Source organism: Pelodiscus sinensis, chromosome 2, assembly GCF_049634645.1.
Source record: "Pelodiscus sinensis isolate JC-2024 chromosome 2, ASM4963464v1, whole genome shotgun sequence".
Taxonomy (NCBI): domain Eukaryota; kingdom Metazoa; phylum Chordata; order Testudines; family Trionychidae; genus Pelodiscus; species Pelodiscus sinensis.
In genome coordinates this window covers 2564970-2592402 of record NC_134712.1, presented here as the reverse complement: position 1 = coordinate 2592402, position 27433 = coordinate 2564970, and the positions used below count along the sequence as shown (strand labels likewise).

Genomic DNA, 27433 nt, shown 5'->3' with positions numbered 1-27433 from the left:
GATGGGACTAGATGGAAACATGCATTGTGCATAGGCAAAGCTGCACACGTGGGACCTGACTGGAGAGACAGCAGCTGCAGACTAGACTTCGGAAAGGCATCCCCGGCACCCAGGCAGGATGCAATAAAAAGCACAATAGCACTTGAGAGAAAGAGCCAAACAAGAGAGGATGGTATCACGGCAGACCTATAGCTACGATTGCAAGAGCTACCAAAGCTAGAGAGCCAGCGCCTTCTCTCTCAAGCACATCTCTGACTTCATCATTCACAGCCACAATGAATTATGATGGCTCGGAAGGCAGCTGGGCCTGAGGAGAAATCTACCCACGAATACTGATTGGCTGCAATGAAGTGGTAATGACACCCAGGATACTGTGAAAAACTCCTAACCAATCCATCCTCAACACTCATAAGGTAGCTCAGAATCAATCATCGTCCCCATTGCATAGATAGGTAAACTGAGGCACTGAGGCGATGTGGCTTGTCCAAAGCTCGAGGGAGTCACTGTGGGACGGCATGACAAAGTGTGGGGCTTCCCTTTCCCACAGCACTGTTCAGGCTACTGGACCACACTGCTTTTTTCTTCCAGATAAGAGAACTGCAGGGGGAGAGAGACAATTTAATCCTATGTTGGCAAATATCCTCTCCCTAGCTGCATTTCTTTGCATGCAGCACTGGCTCTAGCGCTATTCTCTGAGGTGAACAGCAGAGCTTTCCAAAGTAAATGGCTTAAGCGCACAAATATTACATACACACATGCAGAACAGTGTTGGAATGCCCCACAGCCCATTTTTCCTTAGGTGTGTGGACAGCACGAGCAAAACCAGTTACAGGCTCACACAAACAAACAGAGGGCTAGAAGGGACCCCCGCAAGTCCATCGCCACACACTGAGGCAGGACCATGTAAACCTAGACTGGAGTGAGCTATATTGCCTGAGGGGGGCCACTGCAAGAATTTTCTACACGATCAAGGGCCTCCCACACCTCCATGATATTAATGGAGGTGGTGTGAGGTCTGGGATGGAGGTTGGGTGCAGAAGGGAGCTCAGGTCAGGGGCCTGGGGTGCAGGAGGTGGTGTGGAGTCTGAGAGGGAGTCTGGGTGATGGGGGTTGGGGTGCAGGGTCCAGGAAGAGGTATGGACGCAGGAGAGGATTTGACCGAGGGGAGAGGTAGCAGGAGGGAATGCCAGGGTTTGGGTTGGGACAGAGGACTGGGGAGCAGGGCCTGGGAGGAAAGGAAAAGATTCTGCCCTAAAGGAGGGTACAGGAGGGGTTGCAGGGTCTGGGAGAGGCTGTGACCTGGGGCAAGGGTGCAAGAGTTTGGATTGTGGTGCTGGAGGGGTATGGGCGCAGGAGCTGGGGTGCAGAGTTTTAGGATTATTATCTGGGGATGCATGCAGAAGATGGGGACAGAGGGCTGGGGTGCAGGAAGGGATGAGATGCCTGGTGTAGGCTCTCACTGGAAGGTGCTTACTTTAGCACCTCTGAGCCAGAAACCCAGCAGGTCCCTATGACAGGCCCTGCACGCCATTCAGTGCAGTCGGCTGCAGGGGCCATGTGCTTCTCTGAATACCACAAGCCAAAGGGTCTCCAGCCAACGAGAGATGGGGGTGAAGGCAGCATGCAAAGCCTCTCCGTCCGTCCCCTTTCCTTCCCCCCAAGCTCATGGCACTCACAGATAGCCCCTGCAGCCAGCCACTCTGAGCGGTATGCGATGGCAGGGCAGGCAGGGAATCTGCCCGAGGCTCCTGCTGGGCTCCAGGCCAAATCTGGCCCATGGGCCATATTTTGCCCACCACCGACCTAGACCGTCTGTGACAGATGCTTGTCTAACCTGTTCTTAAAAGCCAGCAACGACAGGAGTAGTATACGGTTACAGATGCATTATATTATCACACAGTTTCTTAGGGGTCCTTAAACTTTCCTTTGACACGATTCCTACAAAAAACTTAACAGGGTGTGCTGTGACTGATGCCTGTCAGGCTGACCAGTAAATAGGTGTGTTTGTTTCTTGTCCTCCCGGGTCTGTATCCATCTGTTGGCTTGTCCTGTAAGTTACAGCATAAGCTCTTTGGGACAGGAGTTGTCTTTTTGTTTAGTGTCTGTATAGACTAGCGCTCTATGACTGGCTCCCAGCCACTCTTGCAATACAAATTAATGTCAGCAGCATAATGGAGCACTTCAGTAATAATTATAATTATGGCACCACATGTCATTAGTTGCTGTGCCTAGCATGAGCAGCCACTCCAGCTCAGGTAGGCAGTTTGCATGTGGTATAGGGTTTACACTATAGATTCCTAGCTCCCCCCACCAGAGAGGACCACTGTATTCAGCAAGTCTGACCTCCCATATAACACAGGCTTTAGAACAGCTCCAAAATAACTCGTGTTTGAACTAGGGCTAGAGGTCTAAAAAAAATCCAACCTTGATATAAAAATTGCCACCGATGGAGATGCTAGCCCAGCGCTTGGTAGTTGCTCTAATGGTTAGCTGCCCCCACCATTCCACACAGACACCTTCTATCCAAGCTCAATTTGTCTGTCTTCAGCTTCAAGCCTTGGATTGTGTTAGACCTTTCTCTGCTAGACTGAAGAGCCTATCATTACATGGAAATTCCTAATATCTATCCTAAATCCACCTGGCTGCAGATTAACAGGCCTTAGCATATGTATAGATTATCAGGTTCTCCCTCAGCCTTTAATAGGGATGGAAGCAACTAGTCGAGTAACTACTCGACTAGTCCCTTGCTCCCTTTTCCCCCACTGCCTCTGTATCAGAAGCAGCAAGCGGAAGGAAGCAAAAGCTGGCGCTGAGGGGAGCCAACCTAAAAGGTGGGGAGTCTCCATGGTGCAGGGGGGAGGGCAGGGGAGACAGAGCCGCAGCATCCTCGGGGCAATGCGAGCCGGGACCCAGCTCATGCCACCCCAGAAAGCTAACCCCACTGTGGCTCCATACTTGAAATGTAGTAAGAGCCCGGCAGGAGCACCATCCCCATCGACTAATCAATTAGATGGAATTTCATTAATCAATTAACTGTCAATCTTTAATCCAGATAGGCAGAGAAGAGTCGTATTTTAGGGAAGGAGGGGAGTAGGCAGGGGAAAGAGAGGTAGCATTTCCCCATTGTTATCTCTACCCACCAGCTCTAAGCAAGGTGCACTCCAGCCACACAACTCCACTGGCCTCCTCTCCAGCAAGGGAATCTGTCCCCTCTCTGGTAGGTTCCACAAAGGAGGAAAAAGGCTCTGCCCTCTTCCAAACTAGATGTGGACAAGCTGAATGGTCTTCTTCTGTTCTCAGGGCAGAACCAGCGACACCCCAGGTAAGTCACCGAGTATCAAATCAGGCTATGTATGAACCAACGGGAAAGTAAGCCCTCCTTAAAAGCGGCTGCAGAAGAACAGCTGAACCAGCCACTTCAAGTATCTGCTACTAAGGGGTGGATGAGTGTAGCATGTCACCACCAGTTCTTCAAGCTCATCTATGGCCAGACAAGAGTTAAGAGCCCCCTGCATGATTCACACCATGACCACATGCAACACCAACAGGGCAAAGTGAAATTGAAGAGAGAAACCACAGCCTTTCCAAAACTCACCCCTGCACAACAGAAAGATGAGGGGGAGGAGTGAGAAGGAGAATCAATAAATCTTAATCTCATTCACAATGATCTGGAGCTCTTATTAAGTAAATTAATTTAAGTTAATTTAACTCGATCATGACTCCTGATCACAGTGATTTAGTGAGGGGGAAATTGCATTAGGAAAGGCCATGCTCACTAGATAGAAGAACGGAAGAAAATTAGATCCACTTAGCAATGTGAATTAATATGGAAATAGCAGGTGTAAATTTAACCTTATCAAGAGAGTGGAAATTATCTTCATAAATTTGTAGGAATAGCCCCCAAGTTGCTTATAAATCTATTTAAAACAAAAATATTACAAAAAGTGCAGTAAAATTAATTTAAAATATACTCCCATCTATCGCCTGCAGAAAAGTCAGCGGCAGGGCAAAGTTTAATGCAATCTAGCAATAAGGGGAGAAAGCAACCAATCACGGAGGAATTAGCACCGGGTGCCTGGGGACGAGCAGCAGCACACCCCACCCCCGCTCATAATCCCGAGAGACCCATTTGTCTTCTGTCTCTGGACAGCTGCTGACTGGGGTTTGCCTGCAGTGGAGCGAATGCCATGGCCCCCAGCCCATGCTGCAAACTGCAGGGTGGTTCCCCTTGCAGAGTCGCAGCGATACTCAGCAGAGTCAGGCTTCGCAAAGCATACAGGGGAGGGGGAGAGCAGAGACGCAGCCCCAACTGAAGTCCATTAAAGCGCTGTATAAATCAAAGGGATTACAGCAAACTGAAGAGAGTTTTCCCATCCAGTGCAGGTCCAGAACAATCTGATTTTGACAGCTGAAACTTCCCTATCCCCACATACTACAAGGGCAACAGCCAGGTACACCCAGTGCTGCATTTAAGACTATGCTTTACAGCCCTGTGGCTCAGTGCCCAATGGATATAAAAACATGTTTACAGTTCTCAGTAACATAGCAAAAGGCAGAACTAAAAGGTTACTAAATCACCACTGCTTAGCCATTCAACAAACAAGCTGCAAATTCATGTGAAGGAGAGCCCTGCGCACGTGCTAAATCCAGCCACCGGCACACACAGCTGGGCATTATCTTAGCAAAAGCACCTTCTGGCCCCCACTTGCAAGTATGCAGCAGCAGTCAGACATACCTGAGACCCCAATGCCTGAAGATGGGCTCATTCCCACCAGCGGCTGTATTAGTATTTAAAAGTTCTTAATATGTTACAGTAGCACTCCATGGTCCGAGTCAGTATCGGGACTCCACTGACCTAGGAATAGGGATGTGAAAAATTAATGCGTGATGCTTAGTGGTTCCAGCCACACAGAGCCGGCTGTGGTCAGAGGCTGCTACGCCCTCCCTTAAATATAATGTTTAACCAGTTAACTGATTCAATTGGTTGACCAATAAACAGGATTTTACTTCTTCACCTAGAAGTTGTACAAGCACATGGTCCCTGTCCCAAAGGTAGGAATGTGAACGACTAGTCGACACTCAACACACTAGTCAACTAGTCTCTTCCCCTGCCCCTTGCCTCTATCAGAAAGAGCAAGAGGAGGGGGTCCCCAGCTGGCCCTGACTGCACATGGCGTTTCAAAGTGGCAGCGCCATATGGACTCCCTTGCTGACCCCGGGCTCCATGCAGCGCTGCCGCTTTGAAACGCCGCAGTGAGCATGGGGCCAGCAGAGGACTGCTTGCATCCCCCGCTGGCCCAGTGCTCCTCGCAGCACTGTCACCTTTGAAGTGTAGCAATTTGCATCAACTATTCGATTAACCAATTAATCGAAATTTTACATCCCTATGCAAAGGGCTTACAATCCACTAAGCCAAAACATACGTGTGAGGCAGAGAGAGAACATTCCATGCAGAGAAATATATCAGTCATCACTGCATGCATCATCACCAGCAAACAAGGCAGCAACAGGCACATTTTTCAGTGGTTCTGAATTAGTTCTCCTTCAAAAAGCCAATTTTTAAGAATGGGGCAAGACTAACTGGGGCTAAGAAGAGATCACTGGACCATCACAACTAGAGATGGATGAGATCCATTCACTTAATCCATAACACCATTCTTCCTCCAAACAGTGTAGGATGGCTCCCTGCTAAAGATATCTCCAGTACTTCATTCAGTGCAGTTTTTAACAACCCGAACATGGGGTCTTCCCTTCTCCTACAGTGGAGACAGCAGCTCACAGTGTAAATAGATCATTTTTTGTTCCATATCCAGAAGAATGTTATGAACAATGGAGTGTAAGACAAATGTCAGAACTAAAGAAAAAGCATTTGCCAAGTCCTTTCACCTGGCAGGCCATATGATTGATCGTACACAACGAAAGTAACAGCAAGACCACATAAGAGATTTTATCACTTCTTCAAAATATCATTGTTTTAATTTGCTGATGGCATTTTATTGAGATCTGTATGGAACAGATCTAAACCACACAACTGAATGAAGTCAAAGACTGATAAATGTAAGATGATCCTACAAATGGAAGCTCTCATCCAATCACAACAGAACAATCAGACTACCTCAGTATGAAATGACTGTTCTGGTGAGTAAGATAGATTGTATGACTCTATGGTCTCTATCACTGCCTGTAGCCCCCTCACCTCTCCATTTTAAACCACAAGTCCCCTCCTCTAAGTCAGGTACTCAATCAATTAGACGTACAGATTGCATAGTAACGAGGCGAGTATAAGAACCTGAGCAGAATCAAATCGAGGTGGGGCTTCTCTTTCCATCTTTACAGCTGAGTTGAGCTTTCCATTCTACACCTCATTCTGCCCCACTGATCTTCAACTTCCCCAGTTCACATTTTACAAGACTGATCTTACCAGAGAGATGAGGCTTTTTGCCCCCTGCAGACTTTGGTACAAATACAAGTAACCTTCCTCTTTCTTTAGAGTTACCTACCTCTCCTAATCCTGAATTGGACTCGAGTCATATTCATACTAGGGATCTGAGGGTATGTCTACACTACCACCCTAGTTCGAACTAGGGTGGTTAATGCAGTCAACCGAAGTTGCAAATGAAGCCCAGGATTTAAATATCCCGGGCTTCATTTGCATCTTGCCGGGCGCCGCCATTTTTAAAGCCCCAGTAGTTCGGACTCCGTGCCCACGGCTACACGCGGCACGGAGTAGGTAGTTCGAATTAGGCTAATTCCAACTACCGTTACTCCTCGTGGAAAGCCTAATTCGAACTACCTACTCCGTGCCGCGTGTAGCCGCTGGCACGGAGTCCGAACTACCAGGGCTTTAAAAATGGCGGCGCTCAGCAAGATACAAATGAAGCCCGGGATATTTAAATCCTGGGCTTCATTCGCAACTTCGGTTGACTACATTAACCACCCTAGTTCGAACTAGGGTGGTAGTGTAGACATACCCTGAAAGATTAACTGGTAAGCATCATCCTTAATTGCTGATGCTTACCAGTTCTGGTTCACCAGAGGGGGCTGTAGCAGCTCCCCACCAGCTGCAGGCAGGGGGTTACTCCAGCCCCCTTAGGGCCCGCCACAGACAGGGACACTCCAGTCCACATGGAGCAGCCGCTGTCTGAAGCCAGGCCAGAGCACCCCACCCAATCAGTTAACTGGTTAAGCATCATGTTTAGCCAGTTAGCCAATGAAACAGGATTTTACACCCCTAAATCATCTATCAAGCTTTGTGCAAACAGCATGACAACACACTGTGCAAACCGCCACACAACACCCACGTTCCAAGGGCTCAAAGTGATTTCAGTAGCACTTACAGGATGCTAATCCCCCCACCTCCACTGATCAAATCAGGACAGTTACAGAATTGGATGGGTGCAACCCTCTTTCAGGCCCCAGTTAGAGAAACATTAAGAGACAGAGACACTGAAGTGGCAATTTTGTGCAGGCCCTTCACAGAACATTTATGGTTACAAAAAGTAACCGCCAATCACTCCAGCCTGGAAGCAGATTCCGAGGCTTCCCTACTCTGCCCACGGTTCCAGCCACACAATGTAGTTGGGGCTTGCCCCCTGCTATTCCTCTCCCCAACTGGAACGCTATGGCATGGAATCGGAGCTGGTGGCAGCACAGGGGTGCACATTTTTCCGAGGCTCCTCAATTGTCTGGGGTCCTTGGGTATGCCCGTTTGGCCCACTACAAGGAGGTGAGGCCAAACAGCTTTTATGGCTGCCATACAATTTGCTTTCTCAGATGTGGCCCTCAGGTCAAAAAGTTGGCCCACCCCATCTGCCTCCTTGACAATTATGAGAACTTGACACATTCAATATTATGATGCTGCTCTGAAATCAAGCAGAGACAGAGGAACTGCCAGTCAAGAGCAGACCCAAGGCCTATCTAGTCCAGTCCATTAAACTGTTTCTGACAGTTGCCAGCACCAGACACTTCAGCACAAAGTATAGGACACAAATAAGCAAATATGGGGTAATTTGATCCCCATGTTAGGTGTGACTCTGGTCTCTAGAGGAGTTTGGCTTAAGTGCTTCCAGGCAGAAGAAGTCTGAACAATATTGTTCAATGTGCACAGATTCAGTGTTTGCAGCAAGCGGAGGACAGAAGGGCTAGTTTCATTTTTTAAATCAATATATTGACTAGCAGTGGGTCTGCAGGTTTTAAGAACTGATAACGCAGGGCACTCGCCAAGATTATCTTCCAGAGACTGGTCACAGCCCCAAAAGATGCAGACTTCCTTCACTCTTTTCTACGGAGAACCGTCACGTTTTCTCAAGCCTCTTATAGGTTATTTAACTGCTATGTGAAAACAGTTGTTCAAGATGGCAATAAATATGAAGCAGCTTCACCAGTTTGACTGAAGTTAAAGTGAATACGATTAAAATGTTACACTTAAGTTAATAAATTGCACATAGAACCTGCTAAACAAACAACAAATTAAGTTACCCCTGTGATTAACATGTAATAGCAATATAAAGCAACCCATCCGACTGTTGCTAGATTTCTTAAGGAGGATGCATCGGTTGTTGATGTTCAAAGAGCACAGCCAGAAACATTACCTGGATGTCACAAGTCGCCTGGTCTTCCAGCTGGGAACAGGTACGCTGAAGAATGGCAATGAACCTGAAGGTGAAGCCACGTTCTTCTTCACTATCCTATAGCGAGTCTGTACGACTTTATTGGCCACAGGGCTCCTTACAAGGTGCAAACTGGACCCTAGAAGAAAGTAAGCAGAACAACTTGAAAAATCACGCAAATCCTAAGAATGAGAACTTAAGGGTGGGAAGGAGGAGAACCACCTACATAACTAGTTTGTACTATGTAAGGAAGAGGGGCTTCTAGGTAAGACTGAGGAGAGCTTGTTAGCATCTCAGTTACTTATGATCCCCAATTGGGTCCAAAAGCAGTGCCCCGCCAAGTGTGCACATACGTACAGCACAAGCATTCAGATGTATTATTGGAGCGTTCATGTTTTTCTACCCAAGGTAGGAACTGGACAAAGTGGAACATTGCCTATTGCAATTACTACATACTGGCAGTGTCAGTTACGTTCACCAAGATGGCTGGCATGTCTCTGGGGACCAAGAGCTTCTTGGGATGTAAATGGTTAACCAATACTCAGGAATAGCCCGCAGCCCCGTTACTGGTGGAGGGCGGCTGGGGAGGAGGGGACAAACACCGCCAGCTCCTGGTCAGCAGGCTTGTGCTGCGCAGAAGCAGCAGAAGGATGGGGAAGGGCTGCCGGCTCCCAGCCCGCATGGGCTCCAGGGCTGAAGTTGGCAGGTTCACTCTGGGCAGAAGCGGAAAAGGGGGGAAAGGGGGAAGCTGTCAGTCTTGAAGCCGGCAGCCCTCCCCCCTGCTTCTAGGTTCCCCCCTACCCGTGAGACTGCCGAGTCCCACCCTGCACCCACAGGGCTGGAGCGGCTGTCCATGGTGTGGGGGCTGCTCCAGCCTGGCCATAGCGGGCTACTCTAGCCCAGCAGGCTGGAACTCCCCCCACCCTTGTTTAATCAGTTAACCGGTTAAACTTAACTTGTAACCAGTTCACTAATTAAACCAGATTTTATATCCCTGGTTCTAAATTCCCCTGGATCATGAAAACACAAAAGGACACTGAAAGTTAGCCACAACGGTCAGAGAGAAGACCTGACCAGTCCAGTTAGACAAACAGAAACCATTTTCCCCCTTGGTCACAGCACTGCACGCTATTGACCAATGCAGGCATTTCCTCACTGCATCTAAGGAGCACAAATCTTCCAGCCTTCCTGCTGCACAGTGGTCTTTTGAGACATTTCAAACACATTTAGACAACACACTTTTATCCCAGACATCTACGTTCTGAATAGATTGATGTATTTAATCATTTCCATTTTCATAATATTTTGCAAGATGATCTACAGGCCAGTTTTTAATGCTGAATGCTTCATGCAATTAACAGTTATGTGTTTGATTCTGGTTTTCCTCTCCTTGATAGTGAGCAATCTTTTTTCACAGCTTTAAGGAATGCATCTAATTGCCTGACTTTTATAACATACAGCTACAACTGCCCACATAATTAAAGCTGACATGACATGCTGAGACTAAGTCTTCTGGTTTTATAACTGATATAAAGAGACGGCTGGTTTTCTTGGGGCTTTCTAATTCAAATGACTGCGAGATAGAAAGAGGAAAACCAAACCCCATTTTTGCATTTGCCCAACGTGTCCTTGCTTGGGAGAGCTGGGACACGTGCTGCCCACCTGCTAAATTTAGCGTGTGGTAATAACAAGGATGCTAGGGGCACATGCTGCTATTGCCAACGTACATAGTCCAGCAATTGCATCAGTGATAAGAACTACCATCGGCAGAGCAAGTTTTCAGATTGTGATGGAAATAGCTCCTGTGCCCTCTTGCACCAGAGCTAAAATACAGGTTCTCAGTTCTCCCGTTTATTTGGCAACTTGGTCCCTGAGTTAATTCAAATTCAGCAACTAAGTATCTCTATTAGTCATGGGAGGGTAGAATAGGGACTGCCGCATGAATCTCCCATCCCAAATTCAGCCAGAGATAAAAAAATCTTTGCCAGGTGGAATAGGCAACAGAAGGCTTGATAATGCAAAACGTCACTGGAGATCTTAATAAAAATTGAGATAGCAACTTTCCCCATCTACTATATATTTTTGAGAGAGAGAGAGAGAGAGACAGAGAGAGAGACAGACAGACAGACAGACAGACAGACAGACAGACAGAGAGAGGTTGTTCAAGAACTCCTCCTAAACAGTAAAAGCTAAGACTACCAAATTTGGTAGGCAGCTTCCTCTTACCACAACTTAAAGCAAGATCGGGGTTTGGGTGTGCCAGGTCAATGGGATGTGCTTGGAATCAGATTGTTTCTTATCAAACAGAAAGGGAGGGCTGTAATAGTAGGGGCAGTTATACTCAGAAATGACTACAAGGGGGGGCAGTCACCAACTGGGCAGCACAGCCATCCCCCACTCCGCCCCAGGCTGGCCCTGAGTAGCTGCCACCGCCGGCTGCCTGGCATCTTCCTGGGAAGCAGCCGCTGGGTGTCCCCACCCCCTGCACTGATTCCTACACTCCCCACCCCATCTTCTTAATCCCCCCACACCCAACCCCCTGCCCTAACTCCTGCACCTCCACATCTTAGCCCTGTGCCCCACACCCACAGACCTCTGCCCCAAGCTTCCCCACATCTCCCAACCCTGAATCTTCCACCCCCAACACCCTACCCTGAGATTCCCACATCTCACACACACACACACACACAGACACATACATACACACACACACACACACACACACACACCCCTCCCCCCCCAAGCAATTCTGGGTAAGCCAGAATTTATCTTCCAGTAAATTATAATAGAAAAAAGATGATCACTGATCAAAGAGAGGAATATTTAGCAACATCAAGATCTTTAATAACTCTGCCTCTAAAGCATTATGCACACTCACAGCGCTATATAAATAATGAAATCATTCTGTATACTTGTGACAAATCTGAAAAGGGCTCTGTATAAATAAATCAAGTCAAATCTCGCAGCACATTTACCCATACTGAAGCACACTCAATTAGGACAAGAACTTTAATCTACCATTTTCCCTTCTTGCAGCTTTTGCGTTCTATTGTAGGTTTTACATTTAAAAAAATTTCAAACATTAACAGACCAAACAATACTTTTAAAATACAGGAAAGGAATGATTCAAAGCTGCATGGTTCAGCTTTTGATGCAAACCTGATGGCAAAGTAATAGATTTTGGGTCCAAAGACTTACATTTTTGGTATGTGTTTGTACAACGCTAAGCACAAAGGGGCCTAATTCCTTATTGGGTCCTTTACTTACTACCACAGTGTAAATAAATAATTAATAATAAATGCACTGAAATAATCTTATGTACCGTTAATAAATAGATGCAGCACAAAACACATTACAATGCTTTACAGGATAGCAAGATTCTGCTATACAGAGACCTACAGAAATAATGCTGTCTTCAATTATCAGCAAGCATTAATAAACGCAGCAGAGCTCTACAGTATATTAAATGCCAAAAAAGGGTACATTAAGTTAATGTTAAGTATTAAATACCCACAAAAGCCAGGAAATTAAAGCTAGCAGTTCAAAGAGCTCCCAGTGTCTTGTAGTAAAAACATTCTATTTAAAAAAAAATCCTCACTGTTGTATAAATCAAATCAAATAAAACTAACAATTCTCTTCATTCTCTCAATTAACAATTATTCACATGATTTTTTTTCGGAAATATTCCATATCCTCGTTTCCCACATGGAAGTCTACGGCTTCTAAGGATGTAAAAAGTAGTTTAAAAATGTAACCATTAAAAATCCTAGTGGTTACACACACTGTGGGCTCTGCAGTGTGTGTGTGTGGGAAGGTGGAAGGGAGGGGGGGTGTTTGTATGCACACATGCTCTAGATAGATAGATAGATAGATAGATAGATAGATAGATAGATAGATAGATAGATAGATAGATAGATAGATAGATAGATAGATAGATAGATAGATAGATAGATAGATAGATAGATAGATAGATAGATAGATAGATAGATTCGATCGATCTGCAGTGAAGCCTCTCTGGGAGTGGGCTGGCAGCCCCTGCCAGCCCCACTCCTGGGGAGCCAATGTATAACCATAATGGAAACCAATAAATTGAGAATTTATCAATTAACCATTTAAACCAGAGTAGAAAAAAAACCTAGCTAAAGATACATTTAATTAAGATACATTATTGCTCAAAGATATCTCATCATGGAATAGGCATTATAAATTCTAATTCTATAGTATGGAACAATATATTCAGGTAACGTTTAAGAAAAGTTTTGTAAATAAGTTCTAATAGTTCATGGATTAGGGACCCAATTTTATGGGGTTCCAGAGACAACCTCTTCGCCCCCCCCCCTCCTCCAGCCCTCAACACCCCCAACCCCCGTGCTTATCTGGTTCCACAAGGCTGCCAGCACAAAGACCAAGGGGAAGCAATGACCCCTCTGGGTCTTAGTGCTCAACTGCTCCCCTGTTCCTATCCTTGCACTCACTCTTAAAGAGGACATGCTGTAATGATGTTTTATTTAATTTTTTTTCTTAAGTCTTGGAGTCCTTTTTGTTTGGGGCTCAACAACTTTGGTCCCCCCCACCACCTTTTTTTTTTTCTTCAACAGAATTTTTTCCCGGTGGTTTTTTTGGGGGGAATAGGAGGGAGAGCGGGGGTTCGGTATTTTTGTTTCAACCATCTGGCAACCCTATTCAATGAAGAGAAAATTGTTGGGGGAGGAATAGATCTGGACAGGGAGAAAAAGTCTGGAGATAATTGTGGATGTGTCTAGACTACGGAGGGTTTTTTTCGGAAAAAAAAAAGTGCCCTTTTTTTGAAAAAAATTCACCTGCATCTGGACTGCCGTTGCGTTCATTCAAAATTAAATCAAAAGAACACAGCGTTTTTTTCAAAATCAGTAAACCCACTTTTACCAGGAAGAACGCTTTTTTTTCCGAAAGAGCACTTTTGAAAAAAAAAAAAAAAAAAAGGTCTTCTTGACCGCAAACGGGGTTTTTTGAAAGAGTGCGTCCAGTTTCCTGGGTGCTCTCTTTCGAAAAAGCAAATCGCTTTTTCAAAACTCTTGGGGCTGTCTAGACGATCTCTTTTGAAAGAGACGTAGTCTAGACGTATCCTGTGAGAAGGGAGAGACAGGCAGCAGAAACAAAAGTGAAACTCTTTGAGCCGCATATTCCAGAAGTTTTGAGGTCTGAGTGTAGCCTCCATTGACTTGACATCTACCACACCATTATCTCACTAGAATGCACTTTATAATGTAGAAAACCATCATTAAATTGAGTCTTCCTGACTAGTGATTTAAATCAAATCCACCCTCGTTTAAATGGTTACACTTTTATGTCCCTAATTGCTTCAGCAAGCATTTCCAAATCAGCCAGCTCAAAAAGACAACAGTTCAATTCTACCAACGTTGGCTAGCTTGGCACTACTAGCATAGTCTCATTGGTATCTTCAGCATTATTTCATCTCCCCTTGATCACAGTGGGTCTAACTGACCCCAAAATGTACTTAGTGTAGACAAGACCACTGCAAGAAAGATCCTGTTATGTTGCAAATGTCTCTAGTAGTATCCCTGAGAAAAGGGACAGTCTGAAAGTGTAGGACAGAAGCTGAACAGCTCCTCATCTAAACAGAATGTTTATCAAAGTGTCCCCACAGTGAACTTTATGAAGACAACTAAGCTCCAAGCAGCAACAGTATCGTCCTTTGCATTCATGAAGTACTTTGCACATTCTGAGACCTACTGTAATATATAATGTATATTATCGGGTCATGCCCAGGTCAGGCGGTTTTGCTCATGGAACAGCTATTTAATTTATGTATTTGAATTTAAATCGGAAGTAAAAAATGTCTATCTAGGACTTGGCTGCTGTACTGCACCATTAACAAGATCGACTCAACAGGTGCTTGACCAGCCAGCCACCTACAAAAACTCTTTCCTGCCCCTTCATCATTGGAATTGCCAAAGCCCTATCTGACAGATCTAAACTGTTGCCTGTTCCAGGCTATTTCAGAACAAAAAGGGGAGCAAACTCCAGAGCCCTCACAGAGAGCTCTACTGGTACCAGCCTTCATATGTTTTGCTGTCCTCTAGAAGGAAGTCTAAATGGCCTCAAACAATGTCACTCCAGTTCATCTGATGCCATGTTTCTGGCAAAGCATCCAATATAGAAGGCAGTTCTGCCGCTCTCCTTTGAGAAGGAGTTCTGCCGCTCTCCTTATAGAATGTAACAGCTGTGCTGATCTACTCTACACATCTCATATCCCTAGATTTAATAAGAAAACTTCGCATTTCAGTCAAATCTTTTGTAGATCTTAATACACCTAATGCCATCATGCAGAAAAGTAATGGCAGAGCTGTGAAGAAAACCCAGAAGTCTTGGGGCTCCCTTTTCCCCCTCGCCAGCCATTAGACTACACCGTGTTTCTAAACTTTCACACGTTTCCTCACATGATCAAATCCCCGTTGGAATGTTATTTTAATATCTGAATTAGCTGACCCTTTGCCCACGCTCTGATCTTATACGATTATTTAAGTTAGGAAACAGTCAAATACATTGAAAAATTTTTCCTCTTCTGTACCTTTACAAGCTCTAGTGGCTGCTAATCAATCAGATATCCAATCAAACTCTTGCCTGACATCCCTCACTACCTTGCACTTACAAGTGATGTAAGGTCCCAAATTATTGTTCGTTTCATTCCCCCTCCCCCCCCCACCTCCCCTGCCCCCTCCAACATTCCCAAAACACAGGCAGATTGGAGCTTGGCAAACTCTATTCCACAGCAGTAATTGGATGTTGCATTCATACAGTAGCTGCTCTTCTGATACTGCCTATACACGAATCTCTGGCATTAACCATTTTCTGAAAGAGACTCTCCCAAGCAGCTCAGTTTTCTATTATTACTTGCTAGCTGAGGGGTTTTGTGTAGATAATCATGTTATTTAGATAGGATGTTGGTTTAATTCCCTTCATTACAGGCTCCCAGGGTTGTAATTTTTTTTCGCCGCATGATGTATTCCCTGTGGCACATTTCACTCAAATCAAACACTTTACGCTTTTATTACAAACAATACCCAAGCGTCTCCCGTTATCAGCCCAGCACACACATGCACACTCCTTGCAGAGATCCAGAGGTCAGTTCTAATGACTAATCGATCTCATTAGCTTTCCTAATTAAAAACTTTACTACCGCAATGGAAGACAAACTACAAAAAAACTGCTTGCATCATATTTGAATGGGATATGAGCACCATTTATCAGCCAGGGCTCACAGCTCATGCACACCAGAATACTCTGTGCATTGCTGAGTGGTGGTTTTACGCAGAGACATGCCTCCCTGGTGAACAATTCACACCTACCACACCCAAGGAGAAGAGGAAAGGAGGAAGGAAAAAACCTGCTGTGGAAACTTACGCACCTTATGGCTGACCTTCACAATGGCACCTTATTGCCATAAAAGTCTTAAAGTGATACTTCTGCGTGCATCGTTCTCAAGGTTCCTTATGAGCTGATGGAGTCAAAGAATCAAAGTGTGCCCCTCTTTCAACTCAGCCTTTTAGGCAGATGTTGGAATGCTGTGATATCCAGGCAGCAAACTTCTATGGTTAATATACTTTGCACTTACATAGCACATTCTACGAATGTCTCTGCATTCGGTCAGATGCACAACACTCATGAGAGCTAGGAAAGCATAATCCCCTTTTTGTTAGATGGGAAATCTGAGCAGGGGAGGAAGAGAATAAATAACCTTCCCTAAGGTCACATAGGGAGTAGCCTGTGATAGAGCCAGGAACAGAACTCAGTCTGCATCTTCCACAGTCTGCACCCATCATTAATTTTCATTTGTAATTCATTTTCATTTTTTCTCCCCCCCAAATAAACGAATTGCTAGAATAAAATTACAAATGAGGGGAGAAACCAACTTTTATACAAAATAGAAGTATTTCCCTAAAACCAACATTTCTTAAAGTAGATTTGAATGTTCACACACAGGTTCATTGGGAGAGACTCACACCTTCTCCAAATCAGGAGAATATGGGGGGGAAATGTCCCTCTTATTTATATAGCACCTTTTATCTCAATGGCTCCAACCACTTAAATTTTACTTCTCCACAGCTACCACAGAAATCAGAAGCAAGATGGACGTTCACCAGTCTAGTCTGTCTCCCAGCCAAAGCAGGATTATTTTCTACATTTCTCAGCAATTTCATCAACATAATTTTTTTTTTTTTTTTGGTTCATTGAAAAAGTCTTCCCAAGAAAGAGACAGAAGAATACTCCATAGTCTGCTGGATCTCACTGTTGAGCTCAGGAGCCAGAAAAACTTCCTAAATTCTCTGCTGCATAATTTCTTATGCCAACAATCACATAGGCATTGTACTTAAAGAAAGACAGTACATATGACTGGATGATAATAACTTACCATCCTTTGCTGTTTATTTCCACTGGTCTTTGTTCACTTTACTATGTTATTTCTCTAGAGATAGAATATCATTAGCACATGCCCAGAGTAGCAATAATCAAGCATGGTAAATAGGGAAAGGCACTAAACTAGCAGCCATTGTGGGGATAGATTATTTAATCATCTTAGCTGGCAGGAGTTTCAGAGGGGTAGCCGTGTTAGTCTGTAACTGAATAAACTTAAAAAAAACAACAAATAGTCTCTAAGATGCTGGGAGACTAACAAAAAAATATTCATGGTATCATGAGTTTTCGTGAGCACAACCCACTTCTTCAGATGAATGGAGTTAAGGGGTCCAGGGGACAAATAGAGAAAGAGAAGGGATGAGGAGAGAAAGAGAAGGAAAAAATATATCGTCAATTACAGTGTCCATGGTAAATGAGGCTGCTAGAGTGGGTTCTAAGTAGTATAAGTACCTGGTGCTCAGCTTTTTATGTCATTAGGGCTGTGGTTCTCAACTGGTGGTCCATGGTGTCTTTTTCGGTGGTCCACAGGAACATTGCCCAAAGTCACACAGCGTAAGCACGCGCCGCCATTAGGCTGTTTTACGCCATGTTTACAAACATGCGGCGTGTCATCCATAGCGTCACCTAGGATGCAACCACGTTGTGTTGCCAGTAACTTTCGTCTGAGCACAAGTGTAGCTGCTGCCATCGTGCTAAGCGGGTGCTGTGTCATTTGTCCTGTGCTACATGTGCTGTTTTACAGATGTGGTATAGTTTGTTTATAATGGCAACGACAGGAAGAAATGTCAAGTGCAAGTATTCGGAGGACTACATCAAATTTGGCTTCACTTGTCAAGAAAAAGAAGGTGTGGATTGGCCAAAATGTGTTATTTGTTTCAAAGTCTTGGGGAACGACTCAATGAAGCCGGCTAAGCTGAAACTCCATCTAGAAAAGCGTCACCCCAACTTGTTGCAAAAGGATGAAGATTATTTTGAGTGGCAGTTATCAGGTCTGAAACAGCAGCGCCTTGACTCAACAAGTGCATTATACAATAAGACAAGCAATGCAGTGCACGCTTCCTACATTGTTGCATACAAAAGTTGCACAGGCCAAGAAGCTTCAGACCATTGTAGAGCAACTTGTGCTCCCCTGTGCAAGAGAGCTGGTGCGGCTTGTTCTTGGCGAAGAATCAGCAAGAAAGCTGAATGATATAGCTGTCTCTAACGACACAGTATCGAGACGGATAAATGAGATATCACAGATCATCAGTGAACAAGTTGTGGATTGTTTGCCAGACAATTGGATGAATCGACCAACATCACATTGCGCTCTCAGCTGTTGGTGTTTGCACGATGGTGGTTGAGGGAGACTTCAAAGATGAGTTTCTTTTTTGTAAGACTCTTGATACCACCACAAAAGCTCAGCATGTGAAGGAATTGTTAATTTCTTTGAAGTACATGGTCTGGATCGGGTAAATCTTGTGGGTGTCACCACTGATAGTGCACCTGCCATGCTGGGCTCAAGATCGGGCTTCCAAATGCTGGAGAAACAGCGCACTTCAATGGTAACCAGAGTTCATTGCTTCATTCATAGGGAAGCTTTGGCGTCAAAAACATTGCCTGATCAACTGAACGCCATTTTCAAAGGGTTGGTGAAAGTGGTGAATCACATCAAATCAACGGCTCTCAACACTAGGCTGTTCAAAAGATTTTGCCTGGACATGGGTTCCGACTTTGATGTGTTGCTGTTCTACACTTCTGTACAGTGGTTGTCAGCAGGGAACGTACTCAGAGTTTTTCCAATTGAGAGAGAAGTTGGATTTATTTCTCCAGGCTCAAGGGAAAAAGGAATTCCTAAATGTGCTGACTCAGTCAAATTTAGAACTTGCGTATCTTGTCGATATTTTTGGAATCTTGAACAAAGTGAATCTTCAACTGCAAGGGAAAGGTGCAAATCTGTTCTCTCACCAAAGCATCATCAAGACTTTTCTTGACAAATTGGAACTCTGGATCGTAAGAGTCAAAGGCAATAATTTGGTTCAATTTCCATATGTGGATGCCAGGCTCAGGGAAAAGGAAGCCATTGGGACGCAAATTCTCGATCATTTACGGCAGCTACGAGACGAATTCCAAAGATACTTTCCAGAGGTGGACAGGACAAGGGATGGATTATCTTTCATCAGGAATCCATTTACAACAGATATTAAATAGTCTTCCAGAGGCTGTACCAGCAACCTACCATAAAGAAATTTTGGCCCAGCATGACCAGGAGTTACCCAAATCTGTCAGCACATGCAGTCAGATTTCTTTTGCCATTTGCATCAACTTATATGTGTGAGACTGGATTTTCGTCTTTGTTGCAGGTTAAGTCCAAACAGAGGAATCCAGCTTGCAGTGGAAAGCGATATTCATTGTGCATTATCAAGTACCACTCCAAACATTGAAAAGCCTGTCAGTGAGAAGAGAATCCAAAAATCTGTTAGTAAGAAATACATTTCAAACCAAAATGTTCGTTGTCTGCTCTTTTTATCGTGTCCCAAAAAGGAGGTGGTCATCGAACATTTTTTGATTGGTCTGGTGGTCCGTGGACTGAAATGAGTTCGGAACCCACTGCATTAGGGTGTAGACTATAGTGAGTCATCCAGTTAAGGTCTTTGTTTAAAACCTCTATTCCAGGTGTCAAACTTGTAAATGAAATCAAGTTCTGCAGCTTCTCTCTCCAGGGGACTTTTGAAATTACTTTGAAATAATCCAGACACTTTTAAATCCATTAGTGAGGGCCCAGGCATGTTGAAATGTTCCCCAAAAGCTTTCTGTGAATTACCAACTCCAATGTCTGATTTCTGTCCATTAATCATCTGTCACTGAGACAGTCCAGTTTGGCCAATATCCATGGCAGAGGGGCACTGCTGGCACTTGATGGAATAAATCATATTGGTGGATATGCAGTTATATGGGCCTCTGATGTGGTGGCTGATGTGGTTAGGTCCTGTGATGTCACTTGTGTAGATGTGTGGACAGAGTTGGCAGCGGAGTTGATTGCAGGGGTGGGTTCCCTGGTGATTATGCTGGAGGTGTGTTGCATGGTTGCTGGACAGAATTTATTTGAGGTTAGGGGGTTGTCTGTAGGAGAGGACTGGCCTGTCCCCCTCAGGCCTGTGAGAGTGTGGGGTCGTTTTCCAGGATAGGTTGTAGATGGTTAATGATGTTGGGGGCAGTAGGTGATGACCAGAGGTGTTCTGTTATTTTCTTTGTTAGGCCTATCTTGTAGAAGCCGATGCCTGGGTACTCGTCTGGCTCTGTCAATCTGTTTTTTTCACTTCCCCAGGTGGGTATTTCAGTTTTAAGAATGCCTGATAGAGATTCTGTAGGTGTTTGACTCTGTCTGTGGGATTGGAGCAAATCCGATTACATCTTAGGGCATGGAAGTTGTTGAAATCCCTGTGGAATTCTTCAAGGCTCTCCTTCCCATGGGTTCATATGATGAAAATGTCGTCAATGTATCATAAGTAGAGTAAGGATGCTAGGGATAAGAACTGAGGAAATGTCGTTTGACAACAGCCAGAAAGATGTTGGCATATTGCGGGACCAAGCGGGTGCCCCCGGCTGTGCGGCTAACTTGAAGATACAAATTGTCCCCAAATTGGCAATAGTTGTGGGTGAGGACAAAGTCACAGAGCTCTATGACCAGGTGTGCAGTGGTGTCATGGGCAGAACTGGACAATCTATGTAATCTACTCGCCTGCGGCGAGTAGATAACATCCTGGAAGAGCTTGGTTTGGGCGATCTGCGCGTGCACAGAACGCCAGACAGCGCGGCTCGGCGAGCCCTAGTCATGGGGATAGTGTTCCTGACGACCAGAAATCCATCATCATGTGGAATGTTGGTATAAAGAGATTCTGCATCCATAGTGAACAGGACGGTGTTTTCAGGTGTTTTTTCCCTTCTCTTTCCCTCCCCATCCCCTCTCTTTCTCTGCTATTTATTTGTTCCCTGGGACCGTTAACTCCATTCATCTGAAGTGGGCTGTGCCCACAAAAGGTCATGATACCATCTATATTTTTTGTTAGTCTCTAAGGTGCTGCAAGTCTTTTTAGCTGGCAGCGTAAATCCTATGTTCCTAAAAATGAGAGGAATAAAAGTGACCAAATGAACACGGTCCTGTGCAAGAATAAAGTCCAGGACCTGGGATTCTCAGAGACAACAGATCGTGATGCCTTTGTGAAGAAAGCAAGCAAGGATCAAAAACCAGCCAGATGGGCTTCGTAAATGTTCCAAAAGAGTGAAAGAGGATCCAAACTGAAAACACAAAGGAACTGTGGATCCCCTGTGAGAGACTTGCAGGAGCTGCTACCAAGATAGTCAGGAAAGGTAGGCACCAAAATGAACCCAGAAGGAAGAGAAAATGGGCAACAACAGAAGCTAATGTGTTTATTTTGGAACTATGCTCAGGAGAGGGGAGTTTGAGGGCAATGAACGCCAGGGTTAGAAATGAATGACAAAGGTGGTCATTCAGCCATTCAGGGCTTATGGGGAATCACTGGAAAGAAGGATGAGTTAGCATTAGCCTAACAGGCTTCTACAAATCTACCAGGGAAGGGGTGTTAGTGAAAAAGCAGGAGACAGATGATCCAACAATAATTCTAGTATCGCTGAGCCACAGACCTGCCTTTTCCAAGGCAGCCAGTTAGAAATAAAACTAGAGGGGGACAATTACACCATAGATACTGATCCCGGCCCTGATTCTGCTTCCACTGAATTCCTTAGTGCAGGATCAGGGCCATGAAGCAAATAAGAGAGTAACTGAAAATCTTTCCTGACTAAACATGAATGTGTATCACTTGGGGGTATCCACAAGTGAGAAGATGACAAAGAGACTTCCATTTATCTCTACCACTACAGGCTGTAAGTCTCAAAAGCTCTGCTTTTAGGTTAGAATATGGGATACAAGTCATATACAAGTGACCACGCCTTTGGAAAGGCTCCAGATGAAAGGATGATCAAGACTGGACGGCAGGGACATATGTTGACATGATACAAGGCAAGTGCTCCAGAGCTGGGGAACGAAGTAGGTGCAGAAGTTCATGTTTTAAAAAGGGCTGCATCTGCTCAGCTTATACCCAGCTGTATTATCTGAGTTTCAATCTCATAATGCCCTGTGCCAGGGGGGTTCTAGAAGTCCTGCACTCTTCCCCACTCTTCCCATCTGCACCTAAACCCATCAGTGGCTGGCTGATTTCTTAAGTGGTAGAGGTGGATAAGGGAGCCTTGGGCAAGACTCACTCCTAGCTATGCGCTGCACCTCCTTTTCAAGTATGGCGAGTGGACCCTCAAATCCAGTTTTTATTTAGAACAGGGGTGGGCAAAAGAGCCTTCGCGGGCCAGATCTGGCCCACCAAGTGGGTTGATCTGACCCACGGAGGCCCTGCCGCTCCCCCACTCTCAAGCCAATCAGGGCCTACAGACAGGGAAGAGCACCATGCTTAAGAGTCAGCCTTCGTGGTTGACTCTAAATGCTGCATGCTGGAGGGCAGGGAGCGAAACACTTTGTACGCTCCCCCTTTGCAAGGGACTCAGCACTTAAAGTCAACTGCCAGCTGCTGCTCAGCTGGCGGTTTACCTTGAGCACAGCACTCCCATGTAGAGCAGGGACAGGGAGTGAGAGATTTCACGTGCTCCCCCACCCCCAGACCCTGTTTGACCTGAGAGTGGGGGGAGGGGAGGGGAGCAAGCAAGCAAAGTCTCCTCCCACTGCCAGGGGCAGGGGCACCTAAAGGAACTGCCAGCTGTTCAGAACAGCTGGAGGTTCTCTCTGGGGGGGGAGGGCAGGGACAAAGACTTCACACTCCCCCACCCTGAGACCAATCAGAGTCTGTGGGTAGAGAAGCACAGAAGTGTCCTGGCCCCACCCCTTCCAGAGGCTTGGGGCCACTTAAAAAATTTCTGAAGTTACTCCCCGTTCAAAAATGATTGCCCATCCCTGATCTAGACACTCCCACTTGACTGTCTGCTATTGCATAACTATTCAAGTAACACCTGATTGCCTGGCATTATTAATGGATCAGTAGATCATATATATGTATGCTCATTTGCAAGCACACCTGAAAAACAGGTTAAGAAGATGTCCCACATGGTACAGCTGGTAAATGCAATGTTAATGATCTGCAGAACTCTGCATTATTCAGGCAGAAGACTCAGCAGGATTTTCCACAATTTGGCAGCAAAAGGAGCTAATGAAAGTTCAGGCTGCATGCAAAAAAGCATCAAGCCACAGAACAAGCAACCAATCTCCCCTTTTTATAACATCCCAGTGAGGCCATGCCTCGAATCCTGCATTCAATACTGGACAATTCCATAGCAGAAAGATAAACAGAAAGGAATTCAGAGCACAGTCCCAAAAACATAATATACAAGGACTTGAAACTTTGCTATACAAGATGAAAGCAAATGAATAACCAGGACTCGCCGAACTGCGGCAAAACCCACTCGCCAGCCACGCTGTCCAGCGATCTGCGCATGCGCAGATCGCCCAAATCCAGCTCTTCCGGGTTACAATCTAAAACAAAAAGCAGGACTATGTAGCACTTTAAAGACTAACAAGATGGTTTATTAGATGATGAGCTCTCGTGGGCCAGACCCACTTCCTCAGATCAATAGTGGAAGAAAATTGTCACACCCTAGATACCAAAGGATACAATTAAAAAAAATGAACACATATGAAAAGGACAAATCACATTTCAGAACAGAAGGGAGATGGGGGGGAGGGGAAGGTAAATGTCTGTGAGCTAATGATATTAGAGGTGATAATTGGGGAAGCTATCTTTGTAATGGGTAAGGTAATTAGATTCTTTGTTCAAACCTAAGCGTAAAGTGTCGAATTTAAGCATGAATGAGAGTTCAGAGGATTCTCTTTCAAGTGCAGTCTTGAAAAGATTTTGAAGCAGGATGCAGGTAATCAAGTCGTTGAGACAATGTCCTTTCTGTTTGAAATGGCAAAAAACTGTTTTTTCTTTGTGATCCTGTCTAATATCTGTTTTGTGGGCATTGATCCTTTGGCGAAGTGTCTGAGACGTTTGTCCAATGTACATAGCAGACGAACACTTTCGGCACATGATAGCATAAATTATATTTCTGGATGCGCAGGTATATGTGTTCTTGATCTTATAATTCACTTGGTTAGGTCCAATAATGGTATCAGCAGAGTGAATACGTGGACAAAGCTGGCAACGGGGTTTGTTGCAAAAGGAAGTTACTCACCCTGTGCAGTAACGTTTGTTCTTCGAGATGCGTGTCCCGTGGGTGCTCCACTGTAGGTGTCGGCTTGTCCCGGCGCCGCAGATCGGAGATTTTTCTAGCCGTAGTCTGCCGGACCGCGCATGCGCGAAGTGCGGCTCGTGCCTTTTCGCGCCGTTTGAGCAGCGCTGGTCCGGCTCCCGCCAGTTCCTCCTGCCTCTTAGTCTGAAAGACAGATAATAATAAATTCCGAAGAGGGGAGGAGGGCGGGTCGTGGAGCACCCACGGGACACGCATCTCGAAGAACAAACGTTACTGCACAGGGTGAGTAACTTCCTTTTCTTCTTCGACCAGTGTCCCGTGGGTGCTCCACTGTAGGTGAATGTACAGCAGTAGCTCACGAATGGAGGAGGGTTCGGAGCTATCGTGCCGTAGCTGAGGATAACACTGCTGTCGCCACCGTGGAATCAGGTATTATCAAGTTTGGGACAGTGTAATGTGTGGCGAATGTTAAATTGGAAGACCACGTAGCAGCTCTGCAGATATCTATCAAGGGGACTCCCTTGAGAAAAGCAGTGGATGTAGCCACCGCCCGAGTTGAATGAGCCCTCATAGTTGAAGGCAGTGGTTTCTTACGCAGTTCGTAACATGACCTTATGCACTGTACGATGGAAGAAGAGATGCGTTGGGCGGACAGTGGGTGACCCTTAGAACGGTCCGTCATTGATACTAATAATGCATCCGTCACACGGAATGGTTTGGTCCTCTCGATGTAAAAGGCGAGAGCCCGTCTGACGTCCAAAGTGTGTAGATGTGCATGCTCTGGAGACGCATGCGGTTTAGGATAGAATACCGGGAGGATTATAGGTTCGTTAATGTGAAATCGAGAGACCACTTTGGGACGAAATCGCGGTAATGTTCAGAGTATTACTGCTTGGTGCGTAAAAATCGTATATGGAGGAGAGGCTGACAGCGCAGCTAGTTCATTCACTCTCCTTGCGGAAGTGATGGCTAGTAAGAAAATGACCTTCATGGACAAGTCGTATAAGGTACATGTGGCGAGCGGTTCAAACGGTCTGGCCGTCAGGGAATTGAGAACCAACTCAAGGTCCCAAGGATCCGCTGGTTGAGTAAAATGCGGGTAAAGGTTAGACATTCCTTTCAAAAACCTCTTAGTTGTTGGATGAGAAAATATTGAGTATCCGTTAATCTGCTGGTGAAAGGCTGCGATTGCAGTGACATGAACTCTGATGGAGGTGCAGGTGAGGCCTGACTCCTTAAGGTGTACGAGATAGTCCAGGATATATTGTAAAGGTGAGGAGACTGGGTCCAGGCCCTTTTGTGAACACCACGATGAGAAACGTGACCATTTAGAAAGGTAAGTAGACCGTGTAGAGAGTTTTCTACTGTTCAGCAGAATGTGCTTGACCGACTGTGAGCATAGCACCTCTGATTGTTGGAACCAACTAGGTACCATGCCGTGAGCGCGAGATGATTCACCTGCGGGTGAAGCAGGGAGCGACGATTCTGCGACAGGAGATCGTACCGAGGTGGCAGAGGAAACGGAGGATGCCTCGACATGCGATGTAAGTATGGATACCATATTTGTCTGGACCAGGCTGGGGCTATTAGGATTACTGTGGCCCTGTCTCGTATTATTTTCTCTACCACCCGTGGAATTAGAGGTGTGGGTGGGAATGCATATAGTAGGTGAAGCCCCCAGTTGTATAGGAAAGCGTCGCCCTCTGAATTCTGTCCGATGCCCGCTCTCGAGCAATACCGAGGACATTTCGTATTGCAAGACGTTGCGAAGAGGTCCACTACTGGGAAACCCCAACGTTGGAATATCGTCGCAGTCACGGTCGGGTGTAGCTCCCATTCGTGATTGGGAGAGAAGTGCCTGCTGAGGGCGTCCGCCCTTACATTGTGCTGACCGGGAAGGTATTCTGCGACTAAAAAGATATTGTGGCGATTGCACATGTTCCATAGGCGAACCGCCTCCGCACACAGGGAGTGAGACCTGGCGCCCCCTTGCTTGTTTATATAATAGACGGTCGTTATATTTTCCGTCAGGACTCGTATGACCTGGTCTTGAATGACAGGAAGGAAGTGTTGACATGCCCTGTACACTACCCTGAGCTCCAGAAAGTTGATGTGCATCAGCGACTCGTCTGGCAACCATAGGCCTTGTATTTGCTCGCGCCCGAGGTGCGCACCCCATCCGATGAGTGACGCATCCGTTGTCAATTGCATCGACGGTTGGGGGCGATGAAAGGGTACTCCTAACAATAGATTGTTTGGTACTGTCCACCAAGTGAGTGATTCCTTGACGTAGGTAGGTACTGTTATCGTCCTGTGGACGTCGCGTACATTGGGGGGACAGATTCGAGCCATCCAATGTTGTATGCATCGCAAATGTAACCTTGCGTGCTTCACTACGTATGTTGTTGAGGCCATGTGACCCATGAGCTGCAGGCACCTTAGTATGGGAACCTTTGGGCTGACGAGTAATATCTGAATCAAGTCTTGCATCGTGGAAAATCTTTCCATCGGTAATGATGCGCGTTCGGTCGTAGAGTCGAGACGGGCTCCTATGAACTGTATTGTTTGACATGGTTCCAGTGATGACTTTGGAACGTTGAGAAGGAGTCCCAGCTCGTGAAAGAGCCTGCGTGTTATCTGAGTGGCGTTGATCGACTCCTGGAGTGACTGGGCTCTTATTAGGCAATCGTCGAGATACGGGAAAATCATTATGTGAAGGCGACGTAAGTATGCCGTCACCACAGCCAGGGTCTTGGAGAAAACCCACGGAGCCGACGAGAGACCGAACGGCAGGACCTTGTACTGGAAATGGTCTGTACCGATTTGGAAGCGCAGAAATCGTCTGTGTGCTGGGTGGATCGCAATGTGAAAATATGCGTCCTGAAGATCGAGGGATGTGAACCAATCCCCATTCTGAAGTGCTGGGATGATTGTAGTTAAGGTGACCATTCGGAAGCGTTGTTTTCGCAAGAAATGGTTGAGGTCGCGGAGATCTAGTATCGGCCTCCATCCCCCTGACTTCTTTTCCGTTACGAAGTAGCGGGAGTAGAACCCTCTGCCCTTGAATTCGTCCGGAACACGTTCTATCACCCCGATGGTAAGAAGACGGGCGACTTCCTGCCTGAGCAGTATCTCGTGAGATGGGTCCCTGA

General features: G+C 45.7%; 1 protein-coding gene across 2 annotated transcripts in view; it reads right to left on the bottom strand.

The window, feature by feature from the left end:
- Nucleotides 1–27433, bottom strand: part of ZC3H3 (zinc finger CCCH-type containing 3) — a 350743-nt gene that overhangs the window by 210257 nt on the left and 113053 nt on the right. For both annotated transcript variants that reach the window (XR_012901167.1, XM_075919992.1), the window contains exon 4: nucleotides 8592–8748. Coding sequence is in view for 1 of the 2 variants with exons in the window: in XM_075919992.1 (XP_075776107.1) it covers nucleotides 8592–8748 (157 nt within the window). In the remaining variant the exon portion in view is untranslated. The remainder of the gene's footprint in view (nucleotides 1–8591; nucleotides 8749–27433) is intronic.